The sequence below is a fragment of the Palaemon carinicauda genome, chromosome 18, assembly GCF_036898095.1.
Source record: "Palaemon carinicauda isolate YSFRI2023 chromosome 18, ASM3689809v2, whole genome shotgun sequence".
In the NCBI taxonomy this organism is placed as follows: domain Eukaryota; kingdom Metazoa; phylum Arthropoda; class Malacostraca; order Decapoda; family Palaemonidae; genus Palaemon; species Palaemon carinicauda.
Window position 1 is genome coordinate 39,218,913 of NC_090742.1, and position 27,156 is coordinate 39,246,068.

A 27,156-nucleotide genomic window follows, 5' to 3' on the forward strand; every position below is an offset into this window, starting at 1 on the left:
AATAGTATGGGAGGAAGGGTAACCTTGATAACGGCTCCCCTTCAGTTTTGCTACTCTTCCCCCTCAAAGCGAAAACGCTATTCGGGGTGAAGATTGCCATGCGCCGTATCAAGATATACGTCCCATGATATTATGCAATATCCTTAAGAGAAATTTTAAGGATATTCGTGCCAGGAGTTAGAATTCTGGAGACCTGTAGTCAATTCTCTGAGAGTATCACTGTAGCCAAATATCCCTTAGAAAGCTGCCTAAAGGAACCTTCCATCAGGACGACATGACTTGAGCCTAAAAAAGATGAAAATGACAAATTTGGAGGTAATTTATATTTTTTCTTAACTATACAAACCTGAGTTCTTTACATAGAAAATAACATCGCAAGCTGGAACACAGTTATAAAAAAGTTGTCAACAACCATACCAGTTGTTATCAGTGGGTTGCGGGGAAGCACACTTGCTACATCTCCACTTTGCAGATGGGTCTCCCGCAGGTAGGTGATGGCGGGTAACATTTGTGTAAAGAACTTAGGTTTGTATAGTTCATATAAATACAAATTATAGTTCTTCCAATTTTATCATTTGTTGCAACAAGAATACAAAGCATCATTCTTTATGGCGCATAGGAGACTTGCGTTACGGTGAGTGGAAGTCCTCTTTCCATCTGGTTAGAACTTTTTTATCTGGAATCATTACATCTAATCATGAAAATGCATTAGATGAGCATTTTGACACTGCCAGCAGGTTGACGGCCCATACAAAGGTGGTAAATGGTTGTAACAACACCAACATAACACCTTCTAGACAAAACATAAACAATAACTTTGCAAATATACACACCATGGTTTACCTAGACCCTATCTCTCCCTCGTAGGGAAAATGGGGACGTAACAAGAAATATCACCAGATATAATAGCAAAGAGCTACATAGAGCTTAGCTGCAGTTAATCCAGATACAGTTGACGGGGAAGAAAGATGTTGCACCCCAAGAGAGGGAAGATGAAGAAAAGAAAGGAGGCCAGTCTTTTTTCCATTTATCCCAGACTAAAAACATATCTCAGTCCTTGAACATCTGCTAATAGTCCTATGAGAGAGCAAAAGTAGCTATACCTCTTGCTGAGCAGCCACCAAAAGGCCTAGAGAAAACGTATCTAGGGAACTGTGTGTTATGTCTTGCAGGGAGTGAGCTGTGAAAGTGGTTTAGCATCTCCATACACCGGCCTGTAGTATCTGTGTTATAGAAAGATTATTTCTAAATGCCAGGGATGTGCTTATGCCCGACATCATGAGCTCTGCGTCACGCCGTTCCTTGCCGAGAAGGGAAAGGATTAATGTCAATGTCAATGATCAGCCTAATCCAGGATTCTCTTTTTGACACATCCAAGCACTGACAAACAGATGTTTCGTCTAGGGGTGAGCTCCTTTTATAATTTTGAGATAATGCTGCTTTTGTGTCCACAAAAGTAGCCAAACAGAATCATTGGTTAATTCCAGAAAGACTTGAAATCTGAAAGGAAGAAAACCTAGGGTCAAAGACCAACAGATTTTTAGTCTTCGCAACGAACTAATGGATGAAGTTGACCAAAACCTGCCTCCATCCCATTGAATGGGCGATGTAGTTGGAAAAACCATGTAACTCACTGATTCTCTTAACAGAGGGCAGGACAAGTAAAAAGACTGTCTTGAGAGTCAAGTCCCAGTCAGAGGATCCTGGAGAAGCTAAACTTCTGTGACATTCGAAAGAAGTGGTCTAACTTCCAACTGGGGGAAAGTTTGCTCAAAGCTCCATATGAGCATAGAAAATTCTGCCGAAGAGGAAATATCAACTTCTTTTAGTCTAAAGGCCTGATTCAAAGCTGAGTGATGGCCTTTACTCTACCTCACAGAGGTACAGTAAAAATTCGGCAATTAAGAGGATAATGGCTCCGATAGAAGAGATACCCTTTCCACATCACCAAGAAAAGATTGGCCAAATACCTTGGTAGATTTAGGATGATGACCTCCTGAGGTAACCAGACATTTATTTCGCCACTGGTCACAAAAATCCACCGAGTGAGATCCTGGCTAACATCCCGGTATGAAGTTGTAGGGGTCTGACTGGTCTGTGGAAGATCTGCACATGATGGTACAGCGACAGGTTTGGAAAGGGAAGTAACTCCCTTAGAATCTCAGTCAACAGCAGTAGAAGGTCCGGGTACCATTCTGAATGTGGCCATATCGGAGCTGTTCGAGTCATTGATAGGTTGGTTGGGGACTTTCCTCAAGAGGCAGAACAGGAGGAATGTGTAAATGTCTAGGTTCTTACACAGGTTTTGGAAGGCATCCTGGAATGTTGCCTGTGGGTCTGGTACAGGCGAGCAGTACATGTCTAGGTTCTTACACAGGTGTTGGAAGGCATCCTGGAATGTTGCCTGTGGGTCTGGTACAGGCGAGCAGTACATGTCTAGGTTCTTACACAGGTGTTGGAAGGCATCCTGGAATGTTGCCTGTGGGTCTGGTACAGGCGAGCAGTACACTGGAAGTTTCCGGTTGAGGGACATTGCAAAGAGTTCTACAACTGGCAAACACCATAAAGTCAATCAGTTTTGCTATCTAAGGATTTAAAGATCACTTGGATCCAACTATCTGACTCTTCCTGCTCACACTGTCTGCTAAGATGTTCTTGCCTGGTATGAATTGGGATGCTGGGAGAGCGCATTGATCTCTGTCCATCGCAAGATTTCTATGTTGTCAAAGTTGCCATGAAATAGCACCTCCTTGTTTGTTTAGGTACACCACTATGGTAGTGTTGTCGCTCATCAACATTACTGAGTGATGTGAAAAACTGTTAAAATTGTTGAAGAGCAAGGACTGTCGCTCTCAACTTGGGGAGATTTATATGGCAAAGCCGATCTGACTTGGACCACAGTCCGGAGGCCATGTGCTGTAGCAGGAGAGCCCCCACCCTTCTTTTGATGCATCGGTGAAGAGCATTAAATTGAGGGGAGAAGAAAGGAGATCTACATCTGAGAAGGTTGGAGTCAAGACTCTCCCAACTCAGATCTTTCTTCTGCTCTGACCCCACTGGAATGAACATTCCAGTAGGGTCCCTATCCTGAGACCAGGTCTTCAGTTACCACTGAAGTGAGCTTGTGCGGAGCCAACTGTTCGGTACTAGACTCAGAAATGAGGCCAGGTGACCTAAAAGTCGCTGCCACAGGTGCACAGGTGGGCTGGCAACGAGTCTTGCTAAAGGAATGGTTGCACCACTTTCTTGAATCTTGCGATTCTGTCCTGCGCTGGGAAGACTTTTCTTTAAATGGTATCTATTTGCATCTCTAGATATACAGTGGAACCTCTACACACGAACGTATCTACATCCGAATTTTCCAACATCCGAAGTAAAATTTGAGCAAATTTTTGACTCTACACCCGAATTTTATTTCGACACACGAAGTAAACATTACGCCATTGAGCGTCGAGTGCTCAGTTCTCTATTCTTGTGTGTATCGTGTGGTTGTCCTATGTTTGGTGTGTTATTAACAGTGCTTATTTTCTTCCTTTTCTCACATTTCCTTTTTGATTTTACCTATAATCATGGTGCCTAAGAAGCTAAGTTTTGGTACAAGAAGAAGGCAATTCTTTCATTAGAATTGAAGCAAGAAATTATAGAAAAACATGAGAGCAGTGTGCATGTGAGTGATACTGTATGGCTAAACAATACAGTATGGCCGGAGTAGGCCTATGATCTCGAGGATCATCAAGCTGAAGGCAGCCATTAAAGCAAATAACCATGGAAGGGGATCACCATTATTACAAGACATCTTAGCAATACCCTGGAAGAGATAGAACGCCTGTTGTTGATAGGGATAAAGGACAAAGAGATTGTTGGCAACAATCATTTGTGAGAAGGGCCAGCGTGATGAATAGAAAAAAAGAAAAAAAGTGAAGCAAAGAAAACCATGACAGCATTAACAAGCTCTTTTAAATAAGACTTCTCTCTTTTTCTGTTTCTCTCTAAACATAGCATTAACATGTTCTTTAAATAAAATATCTCTCTCTCTCTCTCTCTCTCTCTCTCTCTCTCTCTCTCTCTCTCTCGTTCTTCTTCGCTGTTATAGTGTTAGATATGTCTATTATTTTTTTTTCCGAGAGAGAGAGAGAGAGAGAGAGATTAAACAAAAATGTGTTTAGAGTACATATGATTTTTAACAGCGTCAACGAGTTCAAAAACAATTAAATGTAACTAAGAAAGTAATAATAGCTAATCTGAATTCCTTTATTAACTAAAACAAATATAGATACAAACACACTCGTGTGCGTATGCACAAACACACACACAGGTGCAAAAATTGCTACGCAGTAAGAGTGACGGTCGGGGAGGAGGTAGAGATGGTGACTGCGATAACATACCGTAACTCGTCACTGAAAGTGATGAGAATAAAAAATCAAAAGAAAAAAAAAATGTAAAAAATATGAAGCATAAAAATAAAAAAAAAAATAAATAAGCTAAGTTAGATTAAAATTTCCGTAGTGTAAGTTACGGTATGTTATCGCAGTCACCATCTCTACCTCCTCGCCGATCATGTCTCCTCGTGCGTGTGTGTGTTTGCGCATACGCACACGAGTGTGTTTGTATCAATATTTGTTTTAGTTAATAAAGGAATTCAGATTCGCTGATATTGTTTTTTTAGTTACATTTAACTGTCTTCCAACTCGTTAACGCTGTTAAAAATCATATGTACACAACACATTTTTGTTTAATCTCTCATTTTTGTTTAATCTCTCTCTCTCTCTCTCTCAGAAAAAATTAATAGACGTCTCTAACACTAACAGTGAAGAAGAACAAGAGAGAGAGAGAGAGAGAGAGAGAGAGAGAGAGAGAGAGAGAGAGAGAGAGAGAGAGAGAGAGAGAGAGAGAGAGAGAGAGAGAGAGTATTTATTCAAAGAACATGTTAACACCATGTCTACCTTCTCGCCGATCGTCTGTCTCCTCATGGCGTAGCAAATCCTACACCTGCATTGGTCTGTCACTAAGGTAAAGTGGCAATAAAACACATTTTTTATTTATTATTTCTTTGTAATTATCTTTTTTACATGCTTCTTTCATATTATGCAGTTATGTTATTGTTATGTGTAATTATGTGTAGCCATTTATTAAGGATTTATTATGGGTTTTTAGGCTGAGGAACGAATTAAATGAATTACCATGTATTCTTATGGGAAAATTCGTTTCTACATCCGAAGTTGGTTGTGGAACGAATTAAATTCGTATGTAGAGGTACCACTGTACCATGTTCTATTTGGGCTCTAGATTCAACTTTTCCCTGTTTACCACAGTCACCAGATTGTGGCAAAACTGGAGAAGCCTGTCTCGATGGAGGAGAAGGGTCTCCACCGAGTCCACAAGGATCATCTAGTCATCCACATAATGATGGAGACAAATGCTGTTGGCATGGGCCCAGGCTAAAACCAAAGTGAACACACCTGTGAACACTTGAGGGGTTGTTGACATACTGAAGTATAGCCCCCTGAAATGGTATATATTGTTGTGCATTTCAAAATGGAGGTACTTACTTGAGGATGGAGGGACAGAGATCTGGAAGTATGCATCCTTAAGATGCAATGAGATCATGAAGTCCTTTGGTCTTACTCTGTCTGCAGTTTCCATCTTGAACGAAGTCTGCTGAACAAACTCGTTCAGAGCCAAGGGGTCGACGATCATTCTCCATCCTCTGGGGATTACCCTTCTTAGGGTTGAACTGTCTCTGGCCATCCTTCAAGGCTTTATGGGTTTGTATTGCCATTGATGAAGCCTTAGGCAAAGCAAGTACTGAAGAAGTAGGCTGGGATGTAACAGTCTGGTGGAGAAGGGAGTCTTGGTTTGCCTTTCTCTACTTCTCAGCCACTAACTCAATGTCCTGGAGAGGGAACAAGTACATGTACAAGATCTTGACTGAGGAGTTTGAGAGGTGTAGAATCTCATTACTTGGCACTTGCTTTCGAAACTTGTGGATAACAGTATCACCTCTCTGCAGGACCCAGTTGGCCCTTTGGTTAGCCATAATGTGTGTCAAGAACTCCATCACCCTAGCAGCAGTAAGGATGATGTTCTTGAAGATCTCTAGCTTTTCAGGGTCTGATAGGTCTTCGGTGCTGGTCAAAATATCCACCATTCCCGACCAGTGGTCCCTCCAGGATGAGGCTTGAAGCCTAGCCTTCACCATCCTCTCCAAGTTTACGGTATCAGTAGGGGTGAACACCACTGATTGGGCTGTCAGCTTCTCCAAACCCGAGCCTTCCTCCAGAGCAGACACTGCTGTAAGGGAAAGCATTCTGCACGTTACAGTATTTCCTCTGCCTCACACGTAAGGCGGAGGAAGACCAACCAGCCCTACGGGAGTCCTTCCTTACAGAAATCTGTGAGACAACCTTTACAATGGAAGCAGTGGTTATCTTAGATCATGAAAACTCTAAGCATGGTCTATTGGCTCTTGGAGCGTCAGTCAAATCAGAACATGCAAAAATGTTGAATATGACTTGCCTTCCTGTGAGTCTAGAGCTGGTAGATTGCCTACAGAAGTATCCGAGTCAGAAATGTCATCCATCTCGACACTCGAACCTGGTCGAGCTTGAGATGTGTCGTCATCGACGTCGGTATGTATCACAGGAACGAGGCCTAGGAGGTTTATCAACCACCTGGCATATCGCCATAGTGGGTACTGCGTGTTAAACCCACTTCTGAAGACTAGGCTTTTCCCCCCAGTTCTTAGGAAACATGTTCATGTCTCTCCTCCCTCGATCCTTACCAATGAAGGAGGAAAGGAAGCCTGGATCCCCCTTCTCTCCATTGGTCTCGAGATGTGGAGGATTAATTTTATTTTTGTTAGGCGCAATCATGAATGATAGAAAGTTTATTATCTATCTTTGATTATAGTGCGATAGTTTAGTTAGTTAGGCTTTTTCGTAAGCGTTTTTTCTTTTTATTGCAGGCCGTAATTCCTCCTTTAGGCACCTTTGGACTCCTTAACATTCTTTGGAGTTAAATTTAGGCCTTGAAGGTGTTACTTGCCTGCCTACCTGCTTTGTATGAATAGATTGATGACGACCTGGACCGAACAATGAACTTAGACTGCGGATATTTATATAAATAGAGAATTTTGAGCATTGACGACCCGGCTGTGAAATAGATTGTTCCTTAATGATGATAATGATGACATGATGATGATGATGATGATGACCACCACCGCTTACGTGATTCGACAGTCGAATTGATTGCAGTGATTGCTTGCCAGGGATTTGTGACAATTGGCGATAAGGACTGAGTTGCCAGTGTGTGGAGTCTATGGACGACGGTGGCCACACACGTATATTAAATATTTAAGAGGTTTCTCGTATGTTTTAGTGTTAAGTGTTGATTATTTTGCTGGGTTACAGAATGTGATTGATGTTTTAGTGGGTAAGTGTTTTCGGTACTGTGCGTGGACCGACAGTGTTGGGTATATGTAAAGGATATTATTTTTTTCGATTGTTGGCGAGTTCTCGGTACCCTCACGCACCGATATATATACAGCAAATTTTGTGTATTGTTATTTTTGTCTGTTGAATTTAATGTGTTTTTTTTGGTTGCGGTGAATATAGTTTTTAAGGTTATGTTTTGTTTGTTTTTCCCTTCGTGCAATAGTCCAGTTTGAAGTAAAGTAAGGGGAAAGTTTGTGTTGTGGGATATTTAGGAAGTTAGAGTGATCAAAGGTGTGGGGGTTTGTTATCGTTTACATCCTGCCACATAAATTTGGCGCCCGAATAGGGACTGTCGAAGGTGGGATTGAAACTGGACTGTTGGGCAAGGGTAAAATAGGTTTAGGAATTACTTAAAATCCATTGTGCGTACTGACCATCAGCCCCTAGTGTATATGATAAGGAAAGAGGGTGTAAATGCAAGGGTTGCTAGGACCATAGAGGATTTGAATGAATTTGATTTTAGGTTAGAATATGTACTGGGAAATAAGAATGTGATAGCAGATGCGATGTTGAGGATGCATGGGAGGATGGAAAATAAAGAGAGTAATCAGAATTCTGAAAGGTTGCCTGAAGGTTTAGTTGTGGAGCAGAGTTGTGAAGGGGAAGATATGGTATATAAGTGTATCCTAATGGGTTTAAGTAAGTTAATACAAGAGGGGTTAAATAGGGAAATACCAGGTAGCGTAACTGAGCTTAAAGGAAGGATGATGACATATGTGAATATAAATGAGAATGAATATTGTAGTTTAATTGATACGGGTGCTCAAGTGTCATTGGTAAATGAGTCGGTTATCAGGGAAATTGAGAGGTACAATTGGGAAGTGAAAAGACAGTGTACGAGTGTGAGAATTCATGGAATAGGTCAGGGAAGTTTACTTGTTTGGGAAGAAGTGAGGTTGAAGGTGAAACTAGGGAGTATGGAAGTTGAACATAATTTTATTGTAATGGGAGAGAATGAAATGCCTAGTTGTTTTTTGATAGGAATAGATTTTTTGAGGTTGCACAATGTGTCAGTTGATGTTGGTAAGGGTTTGCTTTTAAAGAATGGCTGTAAGGTAATAGTAATTGAGGATAGTAGTGTATTTATGGCGAATTTTGTTGGCATGATTGATATTGCAAAGAGTGAAGAAGATTTGTTGAGCAAAGAAGAGGTGGAAGAAATGCAAGGTGAATGCTTAGAGATAAATAGGTTACGTGAATGTATCTTAAATGGTATTAGGGTGGAAGAATGGCCTTGTGATTTGGAAGCGTATAAGAAAGTTGTTAAAAGATTTATTGTTTGTAAGAATATTGTGTATTTTTTGCATAAGGGAATGGATGAAGATATATATGTTCCTGTATTTCCAATGCATGCAGCTGTAAGTATGTGTATGGTAGTGCATGACAGGTATGGGCATATGGGGAAGAATAAATTGTGGGAATGCATGCGAGAGAGGTTGTTTACGCCTGGGTTGAGTCAAATTTGTAGGGATGTAGCGACTACTTGTGAGGATTGTCAGAAGGGAAAGTATCAGAGCATGCATGCAAGTCCGCCTGTTCTGAGGTTACGTATGAAAGAGCCATTTGAGATGTTTGTGATTGATTGTGTTTCGGTGCCTGTGACTGCGAGGAGACATGTGGGAATGATTATCATGGTCGATCATGTGAGCAAGTTTGCGTATGCAGTACCCACCAAGAATAAAAGAAGTGAGACTGTAGCGAAAATGGTAAGTCAAGTGATGTTGCCGATGTGTGTGTGTAAGCCTGCGAAAATGTTAAGTGACAATGGTCCGGAGTTTGTTGGATGGGAGTTTGAGCAGATGTTAAGAGAATGGGGCATTGAACATGTATATTCGACTCCGTATATGCCAAGTGCGAATGGTTTGGCTGAAAGGACGGTAAGAACCTTGACAGAAATTTTGCGGATGATGAGTACATGTGATAATGATTGGGATTTATATGTTGGGCGTGCGTTGTGGGCGTATAATGCGACGGTGCACAAGAGTACTGGTATGTCTCCGTGTAAGTTTGTGTTGAATTTTGAAAAGATAGTGAGACCGAGATTGAGTGTGTCCGAGAATGAAAGAGATGTTTGGAAGAAAGCAAATAAGAGATTTGAAAGCTACAAAGGGGGAGAGAAAGTGTTAAAAGAAGTAATTGAAAAAGGAAGAATGAATGTCAATAAGGTACGTGATAAGTTTGAAGGTCCATATGAGGTGTTAGATGTTGGTTCTAGTGGGTTGAGTTATGTTTTAGGTAAGGTAAGTGTGGATGGTAGTGTGGAAAAGCTTAGGGCACACCACAATCAGTTGCGAAAATGAAAAGAGGTACCAAGATATATTCAGGAGAATGGTATGAGTAAATGGCTGAAAACTAACAAGTATGAACCGAGTATGTGTGAGGCATTAGGTTTAGAAGATAAGCAATTGGTGTTAGTAGAGTATGGAAGGAAAAAGAAGTCTGAGAATTTTACTGGGGATAAAAGACAGGAAAATTTTGTAGTTATTGGCGGGAATCAGAATAAGCAGGACAAGGGTGTAAATGTACAGGTGAGTATGGAAGATAAATATATTAATACAGATGAAACTTGGATGAGTATGAATGATACTTATAGTGTGTGTGGTTTTTCGTTAGATGAGGCAAGAGAACGTATGGCGAACACGAGAATGAAAGGAGAATGATAAACAGTATGAATGATTCTTTTGTTAAAGTAGAAAATGGTTTAGATGTAATGGATGAATTGTTGACAGAAATTAGTGGGATTTTCGGGCCAGATGAAATTGAGGTACTGTAGATGAAATAGTGCATGACATCTTAGACGAGCAGAACATAGACGGGAATCATAATAGTACGTTCAATGAAAACGACATGGAAGAAGTGAATGAGAGTGCAGGTATATGAAGGGCCAGTTACTCGAAGCCGAGGCCCTGTTCCCGATTGCGACTGGGTAATGAGAAAATAGATAAGTGTTGTGTGAGGATTTGGCAAAGTACGGGGGGAGGAATGTGGAGGATTAATTTTATTTTTTTTATTTTTTTTGTTTGCCAAGTCGAGAGAGAGAGAGAGAGAGAGAGAGAGAGAGAGAGAGAGAGAGAGAGAGAGAGAGAGAGAGAGAGAGAGAGAGAGAGTGTTTATTGGCTTTAGTTTAGAGAGAGAGAGTGTTTATTGGCTTTAGTTTAGAGAGAGAGAGAGGTTGTTTTAGTATTGTTAAATCGAGAGAGATTTTATTTGCTTTAGTTGTGTCAAATAGAGAGAGAGAGAGAGAAAGAGAGAGAGAGAGAGAAAGAGAGAGAGAGAGAGAGAGAGAGAGAGAGAGAGAGAGAGAGAGAGAGAGAGAGATTTCATTTGCTTTAGTTTTGCTAGATCGCACGCGCAAGAGAGTATGTGTGTATGTGCGTTTGTGTGTGCGTGTTTGTGTGTCTGCGGTGCGCGCCGAAGAACAAAGGGTAGTTAGTGAATGATTGTTTGTAGTGTGAAAGACTGTCGGTATATTTGAGGTTGTTTGTTTACATTTTTAGCTAGGTTAGGGCGGTAATGAATGTCTTGGGCAAAAGCATTGGATATTTGACTGTAGCAGGAGTCGGTTATGGTTTTTTGTTCATTGACAGCCGGCTTTGAAGTGATTTTTCTTTATATCGGAGTAAGTACTGTTTTATTTATTTTTGTTAGGCGCAATCATGAATGATAGAAAGTTTATTATCTATCTTTGATTATAGTGCGATAGTTTAGTTAGTTAGGCGTTTTCGTAAGCGTTTTTTCTTTATATTGCAGGCCGTAATTCCTCCTTTAGGCTCCTTTGGACTCCTTAACATTCTTTGGAGTTAAATTTAGGCCTTGAAGGTGTTACTTGCCTGCCTACCTGCTTTGTATGAATAGATTGATGACGACCTGGACCGAACAATGAACTTACACTGCGGATATTTATATAAATAGAGAATTTTGAGCGTTGACGACCCGGCTGTGAAATAGATTGTTCCTTAATGATGATGATGATGACATCATGATGATGATGATGACCACCACCGCTTACGTGATTCGACAGTCGAATTGATTGCAGTGATTGCTTGCCAGGGATTTGTGGCAATTGGCGATAAGGACTGAGTTGCCAGTGTGTGGAGTCTATGGACGACGGTGGCCACACACGTATATCAAATATTTAAGAGGTTTCTCGTATGTTTTAGTGTTAAGTGTTGATTATTTTGCTGGTTTATATAATGTGATTGGTGTTTTAGTGGGTAAGTGTTTTCGGTACTGTGCGTGGACCGACAGTGTTGGGTATATGTAAAGGATATTATTTTTTTCGATTGTTGGCGAGTTCTCGGTACCCTCACGCACCGATATATATACAGCAAATTTTGTGTATTGTTATTTTTGTCTGTTGAATTTAATGTGTTTTTTTTTGGGTTGCGGTGAATATAGTTTTTAAGGTTATGTTTTGTTTGTTTTTCCCTTCGTGCAATAGTCCAGTTTGAAGTAAAGTAAGGGGAAAGTTTGTGTTGTGGGATATTTTGGAAGTTAGAGTGATCAAAGGTGTGGGGATTTGTTATCGTTTACATCCCGCCACAGAGAGACTTCGCAGTGGTCTTAACAGGGCTGTGCTCAAGTTGCAAGGCTTCAGAGGAAGGAGCCAAGACAAACCACACGTTTACAGCGTCAAGCATGCACACCGCACACACCTGGAAAGAAAATGCAAAGGATTAGTTAAAGTTAGGCAGTTCCAGGAGCATGGAAGAGAATATCTACTCTCAACCACAACTTAAATTAAATTAGAGTTGCAGTGAGTGAGCAGTGGCTGTACTTACCTGCTACCCAGTGGTAACAACCGTTAAGGTTATTGAGACCTCAGTAAAACTTTTTATAGCTATGTTTTAGCTTGCGCTGTTATCTTCTCCTATGAAAAAGAATGATGGTTTGTATTTGTGTCGGAACAATAAAAAATTAAAACTTGAAAGATAAAAGAGAGGATGCAAGAGAGGTGGGTGCAAATGGAGTTTAAATAAAATTTAAAAATGCTTCTAAATTTGGCTTATAAGGATGTAAGGATGGAAATTAAAAGGCTAAAGTATGGAAAGTTATAAAAGAATTTGATATCTAGGAAGACAGCATGATATTGAAATATTGAGTGGGTAACTAGGGTACGTGATCTATGTATAAAGGAGGCAAAAGTTTCAAAGAGATGGGTGAGAGTAGTAATTGTACTGTTCCACAGGAAAAAAGAGGTGGTATAGTAATAAATATTAGTTTCAACATTGACCACATTATTATTAACTTTAATACAAAAAAATGATAGTAAGCTTATTGGCACTTACCTTTGTATTTTTTAAATAGCTTCCCCCATGTTGATAGATTTTGGGATGGTACAAGAAGTATTTTAGGATCTTTTTTTATAAAATCTGTGATATGAGTTCCACCAATTACAGAGCAGGACTTTAAGATACGTGTCACATTAGCAGGATTTATATTCAGTAATTCTGTATGGTTCCCTACCTGAAAATATAACAAATGTAAAAATTAATTTACCAGTATATTTTTCCTAGCCATACAAACCTGAGGCCTTTAAAATATTGAATGTATTCAGTGGAGTTGAAATGGCCATTAAAATTGCTAAAGACATAGTGAACGCTGGCTAACAGCTCCACTAACTCTCCTGTCAAAGGTACTTCCTTTTTTAACTTTGGCTCAGGACTCAGAAGGGTTATTGAATTAAAAGGACTCAGGTTTATATAACTAAGAAAAAATGACAATTTGTGCTAAATTGTATTTTTCCTAGCTATACAAACCTGTAATCATTTAATATAGGAATTTGCTTAAACTCAGCTGAAATAGCCAAAGAGACAGAAAAACCAGGCAGTTGTGCTGATTAGTTGGCTGGCAGTATGGGGTGGAGCTTAGCTCTGTCCCCCACCCCATACCCAGCCTGCTTTCCTCATTCTAATGCTTTAGGCTCAATGTGGAACATGAGAGGGGTGGTAGAGGGGGGCATTTATATCAAATGATTACAGGCCTGTATAGCTAGGAAAAGTACAATTTAGGACAAATTGTCATTTGTTCCGATGCTATATACAAACCTCGTAATCATTTAATATAGGATGATTCACTGGTTGGTGGGAGGTCTGCCTTTGCTGCTTGTGGACAGCTAACTGCCCGGATATAGACCTGGTCTCGAATGAGAGCAGAGGACTAAATCTACCAACCCCTGTCTCTTGACTCGACATGATAATGGTGGGGTCTGAGAGACTGGGAGCCGCCGCGCGATGTGTAAGTGCATCTCACGACCTGAGCGCGTGAAAGTAAGAGACACTCAACCCAAGGGTCACAGTGACTGGATGAGCCTCCAGAACCAAAAGGCAAAGGGTTTATACATCCACCGTCTTCCTTGCTTAGCATAAGACGGGGGGAGAATACCTGTAAACAAACTCTAGCAATCTTACCTGGGAAGACTTGTCTTGATGTATGGAACTCCAAGGGAGGAGACAGAGAGAAAGGCAGATCACATGCAGACTACTTTCACACTGCCACACATACCATAAAATCAAGGCAAGAGACTTCCCTGTCCCAGAGGAACTGGAGAGGTCATACAATAGCTTGAGCCGCTACCACAGGGCCAAGAACAAAGGTATCCAAGGACTTGTGCGTAAACTCCCTCAAGTAAAAAGCCGTAAAGGTGGTCTTGCGTTTCCAAATGCCAGCCTTCAGCACTTGGCCCACTGCAAGATTTCTCTTGAAAGCAAGTGTGGGGGCAATGCCCCTGATCGCGTGAGCTTTAACCCTCGCTGGTGTTTGGACTTTTGAGGAAGTCTCATACCCCTTTTGGAAGGTTTCACGGATCCAGAAGGATATCGCATTCCTCGACACCTCCCTCTTGGCTCTGCCGGTGCTAACGAAGAGTAGTCAACATTCAGGTCTGAGATGCCGAGTTTGCTTAAGATAGCGCCGGAGACACCTGGCGGGACAGAGAAGCCTCTCACCTGAACCGCCGCTCGCCGAATCCGGTAAGGATGGAATAGGGAAGGCCTCAAACCTGGGATCATGGATCGCTGGGTTCTGAGTCTTGGCCACAAACTCTGGCACAAAACTCAAGATCTCATTCCAACCCTCTGCATGAGCGACATTTCAAGAGAGACCGTGTAACTCCCCAACTCTCTTTGCCGATGCTAAGGCTAGCAGAATAACAGTCTTCAGGATCAAGTGCCTGTCTGAGGCACGCTCGAGGGTTTGTACGGAACACGAGTAAGAGACCCAAGAATTAAGGCGACTTCCCACAGGGGAACTCGAAGTTTCCTTGGGGGACATGACTGTTCAAAGCTTTTAATGAGCATAAAAATCTCTAGGGCGTTAGAGATACAGTATCTATGCCCTTCAGACGGAACACCATTGCAAGGGCAGACCTGTACCCTTTAATGGCAGAAACCGGCAGGAGCTTATCTCTGCGAAGAAAGACTAGGAAGCCCATCTGAGCCAGAGAGGCTCCAACAGGAGAGATACCCCTTCCACTACACCAATCACAGAAGACCAACCACTTCCCCTGTTAGACTGAGGAGGAGAATCTTCTAAGGTACCCAGACATCTCTCTCGCAGCGAGTCGCGAAAAGCCTCGCGTTCTGAGGAGATGGTGGATAGTCTCCACGCGTGAAGTCTGAGCGACTGCACCGCCTGGTGGTACCTGTTCGACAAGGGTTGCCGATGGAGATTGGGCCAGTGGGGTAGCTCTCTTGGTGCCTCGACCAGGAGCGACAACTGATAGGGAAACCACTCCATGTGTGGGCATAGTGGGGCAATGAGAGTCATTCTGAGTCCTGGGGTTACTAGGACCCGGGACAGGACTGCGCGATGCAAGCAAAAGGGGAGAAACGCGTAGCAATCCAGTAGATCGTAAGGATGTTGCAGTGCGTCCTCGAACGCAACCTCGGGATCTGGTACTGGAGAGCAAAACATGGGAAGCTTGGCGTTGTGCCGTGTTATGAATAGGTCGATGCATGGTTCTCCCCAGAGGTCGAGTACTCAACTCGCAACCCAAGAGTGAAGAGACCATTCTGCATCTATTACATGGTTTCGACGACTTAGGGCGTCTGCCAGAACATTTCTCTTGCCTGGAATGTACCTGGCTGACAAGGTTAAGTGTTGACTCTCTGCCCACAGAAACACCTGCCTCGTCAAATGTTGCAAGGGACGTGAGAGCGTGCCCCGCGACCACGGATGGGTTGTCGCTCATCAGCACTACCGAGTGCTCTCTCAAACGGGCCTGGAAATGAAAGAGTGCTCTCGAGACTGCCACCATTTCAAGCACGTTGATGTGCGGGTGTTTCTCCTCTTCCGACCACACACCTGACACGACTATGTCGTCCAGGTGTGCACCCCAACCTTCCATGGATGTGTCTGTGAACAGATGGAACTGAGGTGGAGGAGGGTTTATGAGAAACCCTCTCATGAGGTTCTCCTCGTTTAGCCACCAAAGGAGATCCTCCCTTACCTCGCGTTCCATGAGGACCGGACGAGAGGGAGGATCGGTGGCTGCCGACCACTGCTCCTTCAGGTACCACTGAAGAGAGCGGAGATGGATCCACCCGAAAGGAACGAGCTTCTCCAACGAGGAGAGATGACCTAGAAGAGCTTGCCACTGGAGGGCTGGAAGTTGTTCCTGCGACAGGAACGGCTGCGCAACCTCTCTGAGTCTGCTGATTCATTCTTCCAAGGGAAGAACGCGAGCTGCTACCGAGTCGATCAGCATTCCTAGATACTTCACCTTCTGCTTGGGAATGAGGCTCGACTTCTCGTAGTTCACCACAATCCCCAGATTGCAACAAATATCCAGAAGCGAGTCTCGATCCTGAATCATTTGGTCCTGCGTGGGAGCGACAATCAGCCAGTTGTCGCGGTACATCAGTAGGCGGATGACCCTCGAGTGGGCCCAAGCTGCTACCATCGTGAACACTCGCGTGAACACTTAGGGAGCTGTGCACAGTCCAAAGAACAGTTCTTTGAACTGGTACACCGTGCCCTGGAAGGTGAAACGGAGGTACTTTCGAGATTACTGATGAACTGGTACTTGAAATTAGGCGCCCTTCAAGTCTATCGAAAGCATGAAGTCGTACTGCCTGATGGCTGACAGCACAGTGCAAACTGTCAGCATCTTGAGCGCAGTTTGTTGAACAAACTTGTTCAATGGCGAAAGGTCGATGATCGGTCTCCAACCTCCTCTTACCTTCTCGACAAGGAAGAGACGACAGTAGAACACTGGTGACTGATCGTGTACGACTTCTAGCGCATCCTTCTCCAACATTTCCTGGACCTCCGCCTCCAAGGCCAGAGCCTTCGGCGATGTTGGAGCGTACGTGTGGAATGCTATTGGAGTGGAGAATGGGGGGGGGGGGGCGATTAAGCACAAATGAGACCTTGTACCCTTCGTGAAGGGTCAACACTACCCATTCCTCGGTCCCGAGGTGCTGCCACATCGCCCAATGGCGTGATAGGCATCCCCCTACCTACGGCAGCACGGGAAGGGGAAAGCCAAACTCAGCATTTCCCTTTCCCTCGCTTGCCCCTGTTCTTTCCCCGACATGGAGGAGCTCCCAAGGGAGACTGAAAGGTCTGCTTGGGGACAGAACCCTTCTGAACAGAAGCAGGTCTCGGCTGCAGAGAAGCAGCAGGAGCCCGACCAGCGGTATCCTTGCTACTTCCCGTGGGCCTCACCTGACTCGGCCTGGCTGTGGATGGTTTCGCGGGATCAGGTCCCTTGAAACTCACAGCCTGCGCCTGGTGGATAATGGAGTCCTGCGAGTCAAGGCGCCATTTATCCGCACGGCCCGAACTTCCACTAGTGGAAAGAGAGAAGTTGCAGCTCTAATAAGAGTATTCCTGAGAGCCAAGGCCTCTCTTGAACCAATCTGTCTAGCCAAACGAGCGGCTACTGCTCGCGTTCGCGTTTTTTGAGGATCAGATCAGCATACTGGGTAGCAAGCTGGTCCAAGAGAAAAGCAAAAGCTTTCCCACCAGACAAACCCAGGTTCCTGTACTGCTCCATGTGTTCGGGGGTAGCGAGCTTGGTGTCCCGCGCGAACACTGTGGCCGTACCACACCAGTGGTCGAGCCACGAAGCAGCACTGAGAGCAACTACAGAGATGGACTCCATAGTTGAAATCTCAGAGGCCGAGAAGGAAACACTCTCGGATTTCAAGCTATCAACCGAGGGCCCCCAGCAAGCGCTCCGACCGCGGGGTCGAGAGGGAGAGGACAAGGCACAGAGGACTCTGTGACATAATACCTCTTCTGTCACTGAAGTGGTTGAGGGAGAAGCTTGTTCGAACCTTGGCTCCTAAGCGAGTCACCAGGTCCTGCGATCTGGTCACTCACTCGGTCCAATGCTTGAGCAGCCTGTCTCAACCAGGGTAGTGTGATAGGCTGTGAACTGTCTTCGGGAGCTCCCCATAGGATCTCCAAGGGTGTACACTTATCCTCAGACACTACCGCAGGAGGAGCTCTGAGGGCCATTAATCTCATGCATGAGGTTAATGACCTCTAGGAACGGCGACTCCACATCGGGATCTTCTGTCTCCACGGCCGGTAAAGGCCGTGGAACTGGCTGATCCCTTGGTCCCGCTACATCTGTAGGTGTAGGGGAAGCGACATGCTGCACGGGTGATAACATTCCCCATGAATGCCTTCGCTTTGGGCCTAAGACCGAACCAGGCGTGTATTCAGGAGTCAAGGAAGGACCCTGGAAGGGTTCATCCCCGACGGAATGCATAGAAGTTCCCACTGCGACCGAGTGCATGACTGGTCGCTGCAAGCCCCATGAAACTCCCGAAGGAGCTCGAGCGCGAGTGGGGTTGCTGGGAACTGCAGCGCTCACACCAGGTAGTGTAGACAGGTTAGTCGCGCGAGTGGTGCGCGCGGCCTCACCTGTTACATGGTCAGAAAGCATGAGGGTTGGCTGCATCTCGCACGGCTGGTATGCGCAAGAGCTAGCCTGGTCGTGCACGACCTGCCCCCATGCCGCGGGCTGGGCCGCGAGGTGGCTCCATGCCGGGCCCGAGTCGCGTGGGTCGAGTGCATGGCTGTCTGGGCCTGCTCCCTGCTCACGCGACACAAGAGTCGCGGAGTCGGTCCGCCTGGCTACCCCTGTGAAGGTAGTCGGGCGTACCACGGATTCTTCATGAGACCACAGCTGAGGTTTCTCGTGTCGAAGCCAGGGCTCTCATTTCCCCGCTCAAGAGCGGTTCAATTAGAGTCTGAGCAGTAGCTCGGGTGCCCAAGGACCCCGTCACCATGCTCTGGGAGAAGATACCTACGCCCTCCAGCACTGTTATTGTGCATGGAGGCCTTGTGCAAGATTCGCCGTGAACAATCCCACTAGCGAGGGGAACAAGGGAATCTCGCACATCGCCCTCAGCCTCCAGAGGAGAAGAGGTGTCTCGGAGCGCCATGTCCCTTTGACTGCGACTGGCCTTCCTGGACTTCTTCGCTTTCCTCTTCTTCCCCTTCCTCTTTCTCCTTGGGGGAGAAGAGTCAGAGTCAGAAGATGAAGACGAAGAGGAGAGAGAGAGAGAGGAGGAGGAACTAAAAGAGGAATACCGCCCACGCTTCCTCTTCTTGTGCCCCCTCCGAGGTACTGGAACGATGGTTGAGGCTACAGCAGACGACACTGGACGAGGATGAACAACCTGAGCCATGTCCTTAGGAAGAGTCGTGGTCGGTGAACTTGGTGAACCTGAAAAACATATTGTCTCCGTAGGAATTTTGGCAATTTTAATTTTAACTGACCTGCGAGCGAAGCTGTAAAGGTTTTGCCAGCAGTGGTTAAAGCAATCTCTGTATTTAATACCTTACTCTTCCTTGATTTAACAGGGAGTCCAGCAGTTATTTTACCTTTGTAAAAAGTTTGCATTTTGCCAGGAACAATTGTTTTAACAGGAACATGGTCAGCAACAACAGGGGTATCAGGGAACATGGGAGTTGTTAAAGTTGCAAAATCATATACATTCAAGTTTTCATTATTAATCGGGTCATTCAAATGTTGTTCAATCTCGTCCGCAAGAGTTAAAGGTCGTTTTAACAAATCCAAGTCAGGCTTACCTAATAAACAGAGACACGCCCAAAGTTCCCCCATCTTACCAGGTAACGTGTCGTCATCCGTATCAGACGGTCCAACAATCTGTCGAGTGTCCCTTGAGATCGCTGAAGTAGTGGGAGCTCTAATGTCACCCGCTTCTCCGGCGAAATCCAAAAAATCACCGAAAAGCTGTGAATCCGAGCTTCCCAAAATCATACTCGCACACTCCTCCGAATCGGAGAGGGCGTGAACAGACTTGACTGTGGTAGTTTCTTGAAACAACACACTTTGCACCGGCTCCCCATTCTTCTTCTTCTTCTTCTTCGAAAGAGGTGAGCTCTCCGAAGCAGAAGAAGCTTTTCCCCTGACTAGGTCAAAGATTGCGGAAGATTGCCGACCAATCTTCACGTACAATCATAAAAATATATATAACAGTTCCAAGAGAAGAATAGGGGTACTAGGAATTTAGGGAAATTTAGTGGACGATGTTTCACCTACTACTGCACTCGTTGTTACAAGTGATCCCAAAATGTAGATGTCTTCATAAAGAGACTGGATACGGTAAAAGTAATGCAAGGGGAATACAGGATTACCCCTTCACAAGGCTGTATACGCGATGCTTTGCAGAGAACAGTTTAGTTTAAAAGTTACAGAAGTTTCTACAGCTCTAACTTCGTGAGTCTTTACTCTTTCAACATCTTATGATCTGTCACCCAACCGTGTGAAAGAACCTTTGTAATCAAAGTCTATACGAGATGATAGTGTGTTTTAGATATGGATAGCGCAGGCTTCTTGACCGTGCACCCAAGAGTCATGAATAGACTCTTAACTGCTTTTTTCTTGTCCCAATAAAACTTCATCGTTTTAATCGGGCAATAAACTCTTCTCAGCCCATCACAAAACAAATTCGAGAGGATAGTGATCCCGAAAGATTTAGGCTATGGATGAGAAAGATGTTTGTTAATGACCAAGAATCCAGGTTGCAAGGTACCTATGGCTTAACCAATATGAAGTCCATGTTCATGCTAAAAGAGTGAACTTCACTGACTCTCAACTATGGTAGACTTACTCAGAAAGTCTTCAAAGTTAGGCCTTAGAAAGAAACCAAGTGTAAAGGGTCGGATCTGTCACTACCGCGAAACTCCAGATACGAACCCTAAATTTTAGGCTGGCGCATCTTGCTGACGCCTCCAAGTCCTCTCAAATGATCCGAGAAGATCTATAAGGTCTCTATTTGATAGATCCAATTTTCTGCGTCTGAAGACAGATGCCCGCATACTCCTATACCCTTTGATGGTCGAGGAGGAAAGAAAATGTGTTTTCTTCTAAGGTCTAAGAAAAAATAGGCCACTTGTGTTAGAGTTACCAAATGAAGAGCTGGCTCTAGCTCTACACCACTCCATAAAACACTCTAATTGGGTTGGAAAACCTTGAGGCAAATGTCCTTTGTACAAGCGAAAGCCTCAGCTGTCTCCTTCGAACAACCCTCTAGATCTTAGGGGTTTTCCGAAATACTGGAGGCAGCTAGACCTAAAGCTTGATGGTTTAACATACAACATTCATGATCCTGACATGGGGAAAAGGACTAAAGACATGCTGCCTACACTCAACATGTCGTGAAAGAGAATCGGGATCTAGAACCACCTCCCAAAACGCGTCTATATCGGTCGCAAGAAACCGTTATTAAAGCTATGCTTGTTGAAAAGAAGCATTAACAACGTGAATCTCATCCTGTGAGGTTAAGACCTGATCATGTGTAATCAGCGAGTGTTCAACAAACTTAAAGCCAAAGCTTGACACGAGGGAGCATTAGCTGAGAGGCCAGAGAGACGCGAAGGAGAGACAATAGCCTGTTTATACTGATGTGAGAAAAAAGACTTGACTGTATGCGTCTAGCATGCGACCATAATGTCGCATGTGCTTGCATTGCCGTAAGATGTCAGCGTGCTGTATGCGTTCACCTTGTCGTGTGGATACAGCGCTCTGTGTGTGTCCCGCTTGTTGTAAATCTACAGCGTGCTGCGTGGAGGTGACAGCATCGCGTCCGGTCATTGACGGAAAGACGCAACTGATTGCCGAGAATTGTCCGCGTGTAGCATGCATCCGCATGAGTGATAGTAGCGCGTCCCGCAGACCGCGAAAATGGGTCAACTTGTTGAAAGGATCAACTTTGACTGTCAGCGTCCAACATACGACCAGACTGGCGTCTGCGTCTGTGACTGCGTGAGGGAGAGACCAGAACTTGCGTCTGTGTCTGTGTGACGTCTACCGTAAGAGAGAGACCAAACTGCTACAAGCACCCGCTCTAACGCTTCTCGTAACACGAGCATATCTCTACGAAGAAGCGTTACTAAGCATAGGAGAACTATGCCTTCTGACACTAAACGGAAAACTATTTCTTTGATCTATGGTAGTCCTTAGATTCTTTAAGAGAAAATTTTCTCCCCCCCGAGAATCGTAAACGCTAAACACAGATGAAACAGACCTCTTTTAGTTCAGACCAAATCTACACTCGAGGGGTAGCGAGTGCGCCAACCCAAGCATGGGCGAAGGCCAGGAGAGAACATCAACCGCAGTCCTGTGAGCGACCTGGGAGAGTCCCTATGACATTTCAAGCGCGCCTTGTGCGCGAACTGAACGTATCCAATGCTGTGAGATACCGTCAACAGTAGTCGCTAGACCTCAAAAGAAAGCAATAGACCTTTCCCCAAACTGGGGGAGGAGAAGTGTGAACAGAAGCAAACTGAGCACCTTTTCCCCTGAAGAATTATGTGTCTTACACGATTCTGGTGCTGACACGTCACCTTCTTCAGATAAGAAAAAACTTCCGACCAACGTTAGATACTGCAGGATAAGTTAATAGAAAACATACGACTTCTGAAAGGTCTTGGACATATTGATTGGTGACTACCAAGTCTAGGTTTTGCGTCCTTCGATGAGGACAAAGTCTTTCCTCCCTGAAAGTGCGTCAGATTCCAGAGGAAGAGCTAGGATTGTATGTGACTTGTCTGACCTCCGCTTCTCTCGCGGAAGAAAAAACACACTCGATTGCTTCCTGTTTAAGCATCAAAACAAGTCTGCTGCGAGGGTAAGTTCTATTCGCGTGCATACATGACGAGTAACTTCCTAGTCTGATAGACAGGGAAAACGTAGAACGTCATTCTCGTCAGGGAACTGCATTCTAATACGCAGAAAACCGTTACAAGATCCATGATACCATAGCGATGACGAACTGATCGCTTCAAGACATTCCAACTTCGCTCTTTTCAAGATACTATGTCCCATGGTTGTGATGTCAAAGCTCGCCAATCATAGGCGAAGAAAAGAGCATTACTTCATCATTCCAAAGTGGAGAAAGAACGTCTTGGACTGCATCAACAATATTGCTTGGCGGAACAAACATTTAATGCACAAGGTCCGCGAAGAACCTCAGCCTATCGACCTTCCTTCTCCCAAGGATTGGAACGTAAGGAAGAGATATAGGACTAGGGGCAAGGTGAACACGAACAAACACCTCCAGAGCACTGCACTATGTTTACGAGTCACTAACAAGAGAGGTTTAAAAACATAATACATTAAATCATAAAAAGATCTGCCCGTGGTGGGAGATATACTTTTACGTTCTATTCTCATAAAGGTCTTAATGCCCTTTCTGCTGTTGCAGCTGCAAGCGCTGTATCAATCTCTATAGAAAGGTTCGTTATTTTTCTGAGAATGATTTAATGTTAATTTATTTATTTATTTTACCATTATATTACTGAGCCATCATTACCTAAAGAAGCCCTTTGGGTTAAAGCACCTTGCTTTCCCAACTAGGGTTGTAGCTGGCTAGTAATAAAAATAAAATAAAATAAATAGCGACACCATCAACTCAATTAGCGAAAACTCTGAAGTTGGAATGAGGAGCAGCTGGTAAAAAAAAAAAAAAAAATATGAGGGAAACTCTTTAGAAAAATTCTCATGAGTTTCTGAAAGTTATTCCCTTCCTTTTACAATCTCTATCCTAGGAAGAGAAGTCTTGATTCTTAGGAATCCACTCCTTATGATTCTGAATTCAGACCTCAATACTTAGAGGTTTTATATTCTAGTTCTCCCAACCAAGAGTTAGCCCAGCAGGCCTCGGTCCGAGAATATAGTATCTTTATAGTTAAGATTTATTTCTTAATATAGCGCCTGGAGCAACAAAAACTCAACACTAGACGTTCATGGTCAGGTAGACATCAAAGTCTATTGTCATAGGTAGCGACGCGTCCACCCCGATGCTGAAGCATCCACACTGACGCTGAAGCATCCACACTGGCGCTGAAACGTCCATACTGACGCTGAAGTGTCCATACTGACACTGAAAACGTCTACACTGACGCCGAAGCGTCCACACTGACGCTGAAGCATCCACACTGATGCTGAAACGTCCACACTGACGCTGAAGCGTCCACACTGACGCTGAAGCGTCCACACTGACATGGCGCTTCGCTCCATTCCGTCGACGTTCCGTTTCCGTACCGTTCAGATGACGCTTCGCCGACTCTGCTGCCTCGCGAACGTTGGCGCGTCTGTATAGACTGATACTAGGGGCTATGAGCAGTCGGTTTGTGTTGAGCAGGTAATCGAAGCAAAGCATCCACTTTTTCCCACCATTGAATATTGCGGTTGGTAGGCCGCCTGTGCGACAACGAGTCCTCACCGTTAAGGACACGTCGCCTGTGCGACCGTGTCAAAGACCGGAATCGAGACACCCAACCGCACTGTTAACGGCAGGCTGAAAAGACTGCATAAACGAAGATAGATGCTGTTTCATGCCTAACTGCAAAGATCAAGGATCAACCTTAGGGCGAAACGTAATCGGCATTATCTTCGTCGATCCATAGAGCTTGCCACTGTCGAGAGACGACACCCATCAGGTGGAGGTGACGGCACTGCGTAAGCCAAAACTCAAAAACGTTAATACATCACCAAATAATGTCCAAACAGAGTAAGAAAACGAGAGAGAATTTCCAAAAGTACAGCCAGCTATGGCGGCAGAGAAAATCTGAATTGGTTGAGTATAGTTCTACCTGTTGTACCGTGAGGGCGCTGGGGTAAACCTGGCATATCTGCGCTAAGCCGCGCACGAGATTTTGAATTTCCTGCCGATGCGTCAGGGACTTAAGCTGAGGCGTCAGGGACTTTGGCCATTATATAACCAGCGGGTAAGTTTTATATATAAAAATACCATTTACAGTATTTAACCTACACCCTTTCCATTTTATAAAACACCATTTACAGTATTTAACCTACACCCTTTTTATTATGTCATTATCATTAATTGTTACTACAATTGGTTTATTATTGTCTTTAGAAGTTGCATCTCTTGAGAATAACTTAGGATTATGTTAGATCCATCTTGTGAACTGTGCATAAGGCTAGCCACTTGTTTAAATGGCTCAATTTGCCTACCCTTGCCTTACCCATAGACTATGTGCACTTCGTGCTACTCAACTAACGGATTTTGAGCGAAGCGAAATATCTACTTTTGGGTGAGATAGCCATGTCGTCCTGATGGAAGTTCCTTCATTAGTAGCTTCCTAGGTTATATGTGACTACAGTGATATATCCCAGAGAATTTACCGAAGGTACCCAGAATTCTAACTCCTGGAGCGAATATCCCTTAAAATATTAAGAAGGGATATCACGTAAGGACGTAATGGCACACCTTATAGCAATCTGCACCCCAGATAGAGTTTTTACGTTTTGAGGAGGTGTGGAAAAAATAAAAGGGGGGCCCTCCAAAGGCCATCCCCGTTCCCTACTACTATCGATAGTACAACAGCGCCATCCCTACGATAGTGGCCATTCCTTGTAGCATTGAGCATAGGCTGTTACAGATACAGTACTATGGGAGGGAAACTGAAGATCTCTTCTACAGAAGAGATGGGTGGGTCCATCAGGACGACATGGCTATCTCACCCAAAAATTGATTTTTCGCTTCGCTCAAAATCCGTTTTTTGGGCTCAAGCCATGTCGTCCTGATGGAAGCATACCAGAGAATTAATGTCTCTGTGGATTTTCCATCAGTGCCTAAACCTTATATCAACCTTTTCAATGGTCATACTGACCATATGAGATTAGTGACCATACCGTTATATGTCATCATCATTAATCATGAACAATGTTAGTGCTTCCTGCCTCCTACAGGGAAGAATCATCTAGACAGTTGAAAAGGGATTTCAAGGCTAACATAAATAGTATGACCAAACTTAAGTACACACTGAATATACAAATAGTCTCAAGTTGTATATTTGGCCAAAACGACATCAGTGTTTCTTATGTCTAACATTTGATGCATACAAATATGTGAAGGATGCATTCTAGGTAGATAAAAACTCTGGCATGTATAGATACAATTGTCTGGCGAAGGTGGACGCACTACATTCTAATAGACATTTATTTCTAATAAATGACTACAAGAGATGGTTAGAAAAACGAATGTAGTCTGACAATGGGATTATACCTGAAACGAGTACAGGAATCGTATTTCTTTCTTGAAGGAATGAAGTCAAGAAATGCCACTCTTAGATTGAAGAGAAGATAAAAGATAATAGCTCTTCATAATACCTGTACTGGTTACCATTAACTGCACTATGTACTTCGTACACTGGCAATAGAGCTATCTGTATAATTCCACAACTGGGATTTTAGAACAGAGCTAGTGTTACCATGGTAACACTTAAATAAAAGAAGACATACTTAAAAAGGATGACTTCCTCTCCCCTTAACTGACAGTCCCAGTCAATTATCTGTTCATCGTAGAATAAACGGCAGAGTAAAGAAGTTACCTGACGTCACCACATATTGCTTCAGATCATGGACTAGCATAGCATAGTGTTTGTAGAACACCCTGGATGATTCTTATCCAGTGCATGTCCGAGGGCAAGTGAGGTCCCAAACCAAAAATAGTTTATCACAGCAATTAGGGGGCAGGTTTTAATACACTACCTGCCGCCACTACAAAGTGTTTCAGTTCATGCACTTGTTTTGCATAGTGTTTGTAAAACACTCTGGATGATTTCCATCCAGTGTATAAACGAAGACGCTCAAAGTCCATGTACTGAAAGAAGTTCAGTGATGAAGCAATCTTTCTCAGATCATGACCTGCGGGAGTACTGTCAGGATCCGCTCTACGAATAAAGTAGGTGAGCTTCGCCCTTAGTTGATTTAGAGATAAATTTGATCCAGAAGTTTCTCCTTTAAAGAGCTGTCCTCCCCTGAAGTCTGAAGTTCTACGAAGATAGACCTTTAGACACTCTACAGGACATAGAGAGACATCTTCCTTCAGAGGACAGATTCTCCAGGGACCCCACCTCTTAGTGGGTAGCTCGTTTTTAGCGAGAAATGATGGATCAGGAAAGAGATTCAGTTCTCCTAAGTCTGTGAACTGAATGTGGCCCTCATCTCTCGATAGAGCCACTATTTCACTAACTCTAGCCCCAGAGGCTATTGCGAACAGGAAAATAACCTTATGGGTTAGATCCTTAAGAGAACAAACTTCGTTGTTCACCGATGAGGCATAATGTAAGACCTTGTCCAAAGACCAAGAGATGGGCTTTGGTGGTGCTGCAGGCCTAAGTCTAGCACATGCTTTCGGAATCTTGTTAA

General features: G+C 44.0%; 1 protein-coding gene across 3 annotated transcripts in view; it reads right to left on the reverse strand.

Annotated features, from left to right (window-relative positions):
- Positions 1-27,156, reverse strand: part of LOC137657788 (uncharacterized) — a 280,780-nt gene that overhangs the window by 87,180 nt on the left and 166,444 nt on the right. For all 3 annotated transcript variants that reach the window (XM_068392305.1, XM_068392306.1, XM_068392303.1), the window contains one exon: positions 12,782-12,959. In XM_068392305.1, the coding sequence (XP_068248406.1) occupies positions 12,782-12,959 (178 nt within the window). The remainder of the gene's footprint in view (positions 1-12,781; positions 12,960-27,156) is intronic.